Source organism: Chroicocephalus ridibundus, chromosome 21 (assembly GCF_963924245.1).
Source record: "Chroicocephalus ridibundus chromosome 21, bChrRid1.1, whole genome shotgun sequence".
Classification (NCBI taxonomy): Eukaryota; Metazoa; Chordata; class Aves; order Charadriiformes; family Laridae; genus Chroicocephalus; species Chroicocephalus ridibundus.
Window position 1 is genome coordinate 2,112,675 of NC_086304.1, and position 8,776 is coordinate 2,121,450.

The 8,776-nt window shown below is 66.8% G+C and overlaps 1 protein-coding gene across 1 annotated transcript; it reads right to left on the minus strand.

The window, feature by feature from the left end:
• Window positions 1-347: 347 nt before the first annotated feature.
• LOC134526109 (ETS translocation variant 3-like protein) lies at window positions 348-3,314 on the minus strand. Its single transcript, XM_063357613.1, has 5 exons — window positions 3,254-3,314; window positions 2,780-3,017; window positions 1,241-1,385; window positions 1,023-1,143; window positions 348-664 (listed from the first exon to the last, which is right to left on the minus strand). The coding sequence occupies exons 1-5, from the start codon at window positions 3,312-3,314 to the stop codon at window positions 348-350; spliced, it is 882 nt and encodes a 293-aa protein (XP_063213683.1).
• Window positions 3,315-8,776: the final 5,462 nt, after the last annotated feature.

Sequence of the window (8,776 nt, forward strand, 5' to 3'; positions counted from 1 at the left end):
ACACACACTGGTTCCTGCCCTTCGTACAGGCAGGGACCCAGTGGCCGGGGAGGGGGGGGGACACCCCAGGGGGGACACCCGATGGCGGGGGGCTGCGCTGGGGGCGTCAGTCATGTCCTGGGGTGCTGCCGGCTTGGGAGGGGGGGGGACACAGCCATGACACCCCCTTGTCCCCCCCCCACTCAATGCACAGCCCACCCTAGGGCGGCTGGAGGGACCAGCTGGGGGGGGCCTGGTGGGGCGGGGGGGTGGGAGGGAAGGTGCTGGCTGGGGGCACCCCACTTTTGCCCGCCCCCCCCCCCCCCCCCCATCCTGTCCTTGAGCTCTGGCTTCTTGAGCTCTGGCCTTCATCCTCCTCCTCCTCCCCTTCCTCCCCCAGCCGGCATGGCGGGGGCTCCGGCACCGGCCCCCCCGGCCCCCAGCGGGACCCCACAGAACCCGGGGTGCAGGAGCACCGACGGGGGGACCCCCGGCTGGGGGGGCAGCAGCAGCGGAAGGCGGCCGGGGGGGGCCAGGACGTGGTCGGGGAAGGTGGCCCAAGTGGGGGCCTGGGTGGCCAGGGCTGGCGGCGGCGGGGGGAAGGTGACCAGGGGGGGAAACTCCTCCGGGCCCCCCACATGGCAGCAGGACCCCCCCAGGCATGGGGGGGGCGCGGAGTCGAGGCCTGTGGGGCAGTGAGAGACGGGGTGAGCGCGGCCGGCGGTGGCCGAGGAGGTGGGGGGCGGTGACACCGCAGGACGTGTGTCACCCCGGGGTGCTCCGGCTGGTCCCCACTCCCGTGTCCTGGCCACTCTCCGCGGGGGCGGGGGGGGGGAAATGGGGGGGCCCCCTCCTTTCTCCCAGCCGCAGCCGCTGGGTGCTGCTGTGGGACCGGCAGCGGCGCTGCCTGCGCTGGGGCAGGGACCCCCCCCAGCCAGCACCCAGCACCCCGAGCCCCCACCGCACCCACCAAAACCCCGTCCCCGAGCCCCCCAATCCCCCCCCCGAGCCTGCGCAGGGGGCTGGTATTTGGGCGGACTTACGGGTCCCGCTGGTGGCCACCCTCTTCTCCGACGGGTTGGGGGGCTGGGGGGGCCGCGGACCCCAGTGCCAGGCCAGCGGCTCCGCCAGCACCCACCGGCTCAGCAGCACGCTGGGCGCCAACTGGGGAGGGGGGGACACATAAAAGGGGACATGGCAGCGCCGGGGAAGGGCACAGCCTGTCCCCAGGGGTGTCACCGGCCACCCCCAGCTCCCCTACCTGGCTGGGCCCGGCGGGGGGCCCGGCGGGGGGGACACGGGCGTCCCACAGCGGGCAGGTGAGGAAGAGGAGTTGGCTGAAGTTGAACTTGTAGGTGAAGCGTTTGCCCTTGGTCTTGTGCAGGATGCGCTTGGTGTAGTAGTACCTGGGCCGGGGGGGGGAGGGGGGCACGGGATGGGACACGGGGGGGTGTTAACGGGGCGGGGGGGGATGGACGGACGGACGGACACCCCCACCGAGGGCTGGGAACCAGGTGAGCCCCGGGGATCTCCTTGGGATGGTGGATGCCACCCCATGGCGTCCCCTTGAGGCGGTGGATGCCACCCGGTTGGGTCCCCTTTGGGATGGTGGGTGCCACCCCATGGGGTCACCTGGGGATGGCAGAAGCCACCCTGTTGCGTCCTCTCGGGATGGCAAATGACACCCCATGGTGTCCCCTTGGGGTGGTGATGCCATCCTGTTGGGTTCCCTTTGGATGGCAGATGCCACCGTGTTGTATCACCTTGGGATGGCAAATGCCACCCTTTTGGGTCACCTTGGGGCGGTGGATGCCACCCTCTTGGCTCCCACCTTGTTGGGTCCCCTTGGGACCAGGCGAGCCAAGGGCCCCCCCCTGGGATGGCAAATACCACCCTGTTGGATTCCTTCGGGATGGTGGGTGCCACCCCATGGGGTCACCTGGGGATGGCAAATGCCACCCTGTTGGGTCCCCTTTGGATGGCAGATGCCACCGGGTTGTATCTCCTTGGGATGGCAAATGCCACCCTGCGGGGTCACCTTGGGGTGGTGGATGCCACCCTGTTGGGTCCCTTTGGGATGGTAGATGCCACTCCATGGCGTCACCTTGGGATGGCAGATGCCACCCTGTTGGGTCCCCTTGGGACCAGGTGAGCCAAGGAGTCCCCCTGGAATGGCAAATGCCACCCTCTTGGGTCCCCTTGGTATGGTGGATGCCACCCTGTTGTACCTCCTTGGGATGGCAAATGCCACCCTGCGGGATCACCTTGGAGTGGTGGATGCCACCCCGTTGGGTCCCTTCGGGATGGTGGGTGCCACCCCATGGCGTCACCTTGGGATGGCAGATGCCACCCTGTTGGGTCCCCTTGGGATGGCAGATGCCACCGTGTTGCATCCCCTTGGGATGGCAAATGCCACCCTCTTGGGTCACCTTGGGGTGGCGGATGCCACCACCTCGTATCGCTTTGGGATGGCAGATGCCACCCTGTTGGGTCCCCTTGGGATGGTGGATGTCACCCTGTTGGCTCCCACCCTGTTGGGTCCCTTTGGGATGGCGGATGCCACCTGGTGGGTTCCCCTTGGGATGGTGGATGCCACCACCTCGTATCGCTTTGGGATGGCAGATGCCACCCTGTTGGGTCCCCTTGGGATGGTGGATGTCACCCTGTTGGCTCCCACCCTGTTGGGTCCCTTTGGGATGGCGGATGCCACCTGGTGGATTCCCCTTGGGATGGCGGATGCCACCCCATGGGGTCCCCCAGGATGGTGAGGGCTCTCCATGTCCCCTGTCCCCTGTGGCACCTGAGCGCCCGGCTCAGCTTGTCGTAGTTCATCTGGGGTTTGCGTTTCCTTCTGCCCCACAACCGGGCCACCTCCTCGGGGTCCTTGATGACAAACTCCCCGGACTCGCCCTGCTGCCAGGCGATGACATGGCGAAACTCCTCCTTCTGCAGCAGCTCCAGGATGAAATGCCATAACTGGATCTGCCGGGAGCCGGGGCTGGGCTCGGCTCTGGACGCCCAGGCGGGGAACACCAGCCCTACGGGGCGAGCGGGACACGCTTAGGGCTCTCTGGGGACCGGGGGACGTGGCTCCAAGGTCGCTTCCCCCCACCCCCCCACCCCAAGGCAGCTCCGAGGAGGATGGTGAGGGAGATCCGTGCCCCATCCCGGAGCGGGTCTGCGGAGGGACGGAGGCAGGGAGGAGAGTGGGGGGCTGAGGATGAGGCCCCCCCCCACCCTGTCGCTCCCCCGTTGGGCACCTCTGGGTGCTCACCTGGCAGCCAGCAGGAGCCGGGCAGGACGGGCAGCCCCCGGCACAGGCAGGAACGCGGCATCCTCCGGCCTGCGGGCAGAGAGCAGAGCCCCCGGCACCAGGGGGAGGCATCCGACGCGGTGGGGGTACACCCAGCATCATGGGGGGACACCCTGCACCGGGGGGATGCACCCAACACGGTGGGGGTACACCCAGCATCATGGGGGGACACCCTGCACCGGGGGGAGGCACCCGACACGGTGGGGGTACACTCAGCATCATGGGGGGACACCCAGCACCCAGGGGATGCACCCGACAGGGTGGGGGTACACCCAGCAAGGTGGGGGTGCACCCAGCACCCAGGGGATGCACCCAGCATCATGGGGGGACACCCAGCACCTGGGGGGATGCACCCGACAGGGTGGGGGTACACCCAGCATCGTGGGGGGACACCCAGCACCCAGGGGATGCACCCAGCACCCGGGGGGATGCACCCGACACAGTGGGGGTACACCCAGCATCGTGGGGGGACACCCAGCACCTAGGGGATGCACCCGACAGGGTGGGGGTACACTCAGCATCATGGGGGGGACACCCTGCACCGGGGGGATGCACCCAACACGGTGGGGGTACACTCAGCATCATGGGGGGACACCCAGCACCCAGGGGATGCACCCGACACAGTGGGGGTACACCCAGCACTGTGGAGGGGCACCCTGCACCCAGGGGATGCACCCGACAGGGTGGGGGTACACCCAGCAAGGTGGGGGTGCACCCAGCACCCAGGGGATGCACCCAGCATCATGGGGGGACACCCAGCACCTGGGGGGATGCACCCGACAGGGTGGGGGTACACCCAGCACTGTGGAGGGACACCCTGCACCCAGGGGATGCACCCGACAGGGTGGGGGTACACCCAGCATCATGGGGGGACACCCAGCACCCAGGGGATGCACCCGACAGGGTGGGGGTACACCCAGCATCATGGGGGGACACCCAGCACCCGGGGGATGCGCCCTACACTGGGGGGAAGCACCCAGTGTCGGGGGGGATTCGCCCACCGCCAGGGATGCGATCAGCATCGGGGGGGTGCACCCTGGACGGGGGGGGACGTACCCAACACTTGGGGGGTGGCACCCAGCACCGGGATGCCCCCATCGCTCGGGGGGTGCCCCCCACCACCGAGATGCCCCCATCGCTCGGGGGATTCCCCCATCGCTTGGGGGGTTCCACCCACCACCACCTGGGGGATGCACCTAGCACTTGGGGGGTGCCCCCCACCACCGAGATGCCCCCATCGCTCGGGGGATGCCCCCATCGCTTGCGGGGGGGGGGGAGGGGGGGTTCAGCATCCCCCCAAACCCCCCCAAACCCACCATCCCTGACCCCTTTCCGTGGGGTGCCGGGGGTGGGGGACCCCGCCGCCACACCCCCCCCCCCAGCTCCACTCACCTGCGGCCCCGCCGGGGGGGGGGGGGGGGCGGGGGGGGCACTTCCCGGGTGGGAGCTGCTGGGCAGGAGAAACCCTCTGAGGGTCTCAGGGAGCATCGCCTGCGGATATAAAGGGGGGGGGGTTTAAGCGTAAATCTTCTTACCCCCCCCACCCCCCCGGCAGGGAGGAGAGGGAGCGAGGAACGGCCGGGAAGGAGCAGGGTCGGGGTGCGGGGGTGCGGGGAGAGGCGGGGGGGGGGGGGGTGGTGAAGATTTGGGGGTCCCCAAGGAGGAGTCGCTGCCCAAAACCCGACCGGTTCGTGCCCCTTGGTGGTGGTGGTGGTGGTGGGGGCTGCAATTTCCTGGACCCACCCCCCCCACACCCCCCCTCCGTTTTATCTGAGCGGGATTCCGGATTTAGCCGAAAAAAAAAAATAACGGGAAAATAAAGAGATGGGAGCGATGGGACGGGGTGACGGGAGGGGGGGGCTTTGTGTGTGTCCCCCCCCCGACACCCAGCCCTGGCTCCCTCCCCCCGGCCCCGTGTCCCAGCCGGATAAACACCAACGGGGCAATTTGGGATATTTGGGGTGGGAGCGGGAAGGGAAAAAGGGCCCCCAGAGCCAAAGGCTGGGAGGCTGCGGACCCCCCCCCGCCTCCCCCTATATTCCCTTTGGGGTGGGGGGGGCGCAGAAAGGCTAATTTGCTTTTCTCTCCTCGTTTATCCTCCTCCTAACGAGGGCCTGGGCGCCTCTTCCCAGTCGTGGGTGCAGGGTGGGGGTCTCCAGGAGTGGGGGGGGGGGAGCGGGGGGGGGATGGTTTCCTGGGGTGCCCCATCTCCGGGTGAAGGTGTTCTCCCCCCCCCCGGCCTGGATTAAGGGGGAGAGGAGCAGACGCGGAGGGGTCTGTGGGGGTGGGAAGGGACGCCTGTGTCCCCCCCCGGGATGGAGGGGGACAGCGGGGAGGGGGGTTGTTCAAGGAAGAGGGCGGGGGGGGTTTGGGGCTGATCCTGGCTGGGATTTGGCCGGGTTCCTGCCCCTTTATCTCTCCCAAATCCCGCTCCAATCTCCTTAGTGTGTGTGTCTGTCCCCCCGCTCCCGAACTCGGGGAGGGGGGGGCATTGCCCCCCCCCCAGCCCCGGGGAAGGCAGAGGCGAAGGGGCTGTTTGTTTCAAAGCGTTTAATGCTATTAAAACAAGCGGATTAGGGAGCGTCGGAACAGAGAGGAGCCCAGGTTGGGGGGGGGGACCCCAAAGGGTGCCGGGGGGGGGGGGGGGGGGACAGATCCCGGGTGTGGGGCAGGGGAGTGGGGTTGCCACAGGGGGATGGGGACGGAGCGTCACCGCGGCCACCCTCGGTGGCTCGTCACCCCCTCATCTCCCAGGGCAGGGACCCCCCCCACCATGACACAGGGTCTGACACCCCCCCCCCCCCCCCCCGCCACGGCAGGGAGCCCCATCCCCGGGCTCGGAGCATCCTCCGGTTCTGCCGGCGGTTTCCCCCTCCCTGGTCCCGCTCCATCCCATCCTTCGCTCTCCTGGGACACCCGGATTTAAAAAGTTTCAAACCGAAACCCCAAAAGGGACGGGGACGGGGACGGGGACGGGGTGGAGGGGGGGGGCGGGAGGGGAGCGAGGGCAGGGGGAGGAGGATGCCAAGGGGATGAAGGTCGCATCGGAGAGTCACAGCCCTGGAAACAGCCAGGAGAGGGGCTGAGGGGGGATCCCCGGGGGGCCGTGTCCTGGGATGGTGATGTCCCCTGTTCCCTGCTCGGTCCCCTCCTGCGTCCCAGGGCTGGATACAGCCTATCCCGGGGTTTGATACATCCGTCCTGGGCTGGATACGGCCATCCTGGGGCTGGATACAGTCATCCTGAGGCTGGATAAGTCTATCCAGGGCTGGATACAGTCATCCCAGGGCTGGATACGGTCATCCTGGGGCTGGATACGGTCAGCCTGGGGCTGGATAAGTCTATCCAGGGCTGGATACGGCCATCCCAGGGCTGGATACAGTCATCCGGGGGCTGGATAAGGCCATTCAGGGCTGGATACGGTCATCCCAGGGTTGGATATGGCCATCCTGGACTCAATACATCCATCCTGGCGTTGGATAAGTCCATCCCCAGGCTGGATACGGCCCGTCCCAGGACATGACACATCCATCCAGAGCTGGATATGGCCATCCCAGGGATGGATAAGTCCATCCAGGGCTGGATACGGCCATCCTGGGGTTGGATATGGTCATCCTGGACTCAATACATCAATCCTGGCATTGGATAAGTCCATCCAGGGCTGGATACGGCCCATCCCAGGACATGATCCATCCAGAGCTGGATATGGCCATCCTGGGGCTGGATAAGTCCATCCAGGGCTGGAAACGGTCATCCCAAGGCTGGATATGGCCCATCCCAAGACTTGATAAATCCATCCCAGGGCTGGATATTGTCATTCCAGGGCTGGATACGGCCATCCAGGACTCGATACATCCATCCCAGGGCTGGATAAGTCCATCCTGAGACTGGATGTGTCCATCCTGAGGCTGCATGTGGCCATCCCGGGGATGGATGTGGCCATCCAGGGCTGGACATGATCAACCCGGGGCTGGGTAAGTCCATCCTGGGGCTGGATACATCCATCCTGGGGTTGGGTAAGTCCATCCTGGGGCTGGATACGGTCATCCCAGGGTTGGATATGGTCATCATGGCGTTGGATATGGCCATCCAGGGCTGGATATCGCCCATCCCAGGACTTGATAGATCCATCCCAGGGCTGGATATTGTCATCCGGGGGCTGGATACAGCTATCCTGGGGCTGGATATGGCCGTCTTGGGCTGGATGTGTCCATCCCAGGGCTGGATAGATCCGTCTGAGGCTGGATTTGGCCATCCCGGGGATGGATGTGGCCATCCAGGACTCGATACATCCATCCTGGGGCTGGATACGGCCATCCTGGGGCTGCATATGATCATGCCAGAGCTGGGTAAATCCATCCTGGGGGTGGATACATCCATCCCAGGTTGGATACATCCATCCTGGATTGGATACGGCCATCCAGGGTTGGATACGGCCATCCCAGGGCCGGCTCTGCTGGGCACCAGGGGGGAGGTGTTGCACCGGCTCCTACGGCCACCCCGAGGAGCGAAGCTGGGATTTGGGCTGGGATATCGTCGGCTCCATCCCCCGGAGCCCAGCCCTAATCCTCAAAACTCTCTGGGTTTTTCCCTCCCTGCCTAAAATCCCCTCGGGAGGAGCTGGCACCCCCCCAGGCAGCCGGGGCGAAAACCCAGCCGTGAGTCGGGGAAACTGGTGAAACTGGGAAACGAGCCCCATTCCCTGCCTGCGCCAACCTCTGCCTGTACCAAACCCTGCCTGCACCAACCCCTGCCTGTATCTAACCCTCCCTGCCTGTACCAAACCCTGCCTGTACTGACCCCTGCCTGTACCGACCCCTGCCTGTACTGACCCCTGCCTGTACCGACCCCTGCCTGCGCCAACCCCTGCCTGTATCTGACCCTCCCTGCCTGTACCAACCCCTGCCTGCGCCAAACCCTGCCTGCACCAACCCCTGCCTGCGCCAACCCCTGCCTGCACCCAACCCTGCCTGCGCCAACCCCTGCCTGCGCCAACCCCTGCCTGTACCAACCCCTGCCTGCACCGAACCCTGCCTGTACCAACCCCTGCCTGCACTGAACCCTGCCTGCGCCAACCCCTGCCTGCGCCAACCCCTGCCTGTACCAACCCCTGCCTGCACCGAACCCTGCCTGCACCAACCCCTGCCTGCACCCAACCCTGCCTGCGCCAACCCCTGCCTGCGCCAACCCCTGCCTGCACCAAACCCTGCCTGTACCAACCCCTGCCTGCACCGAACCCTGCCTACGCCAACCCCTGCCTGTACCAACCCCTGCCTGCGCCAACCCCTGCCTGCGCCAACCCCTGCCTGTACCAACCCCTGCCTGCACCGAACCCTGCCTACGCCAACCCCTGCCTGTACCAACCCCTGCCTGCGCCAACCCCTGCCTGCGCCAACCCCTGACTGTACCAACCCCTGCCTGCACCAACCCCTGCCTGCACCGAACCCTGCCTGCACCAACCCCTGCCTGTACCAACCCCTGCCT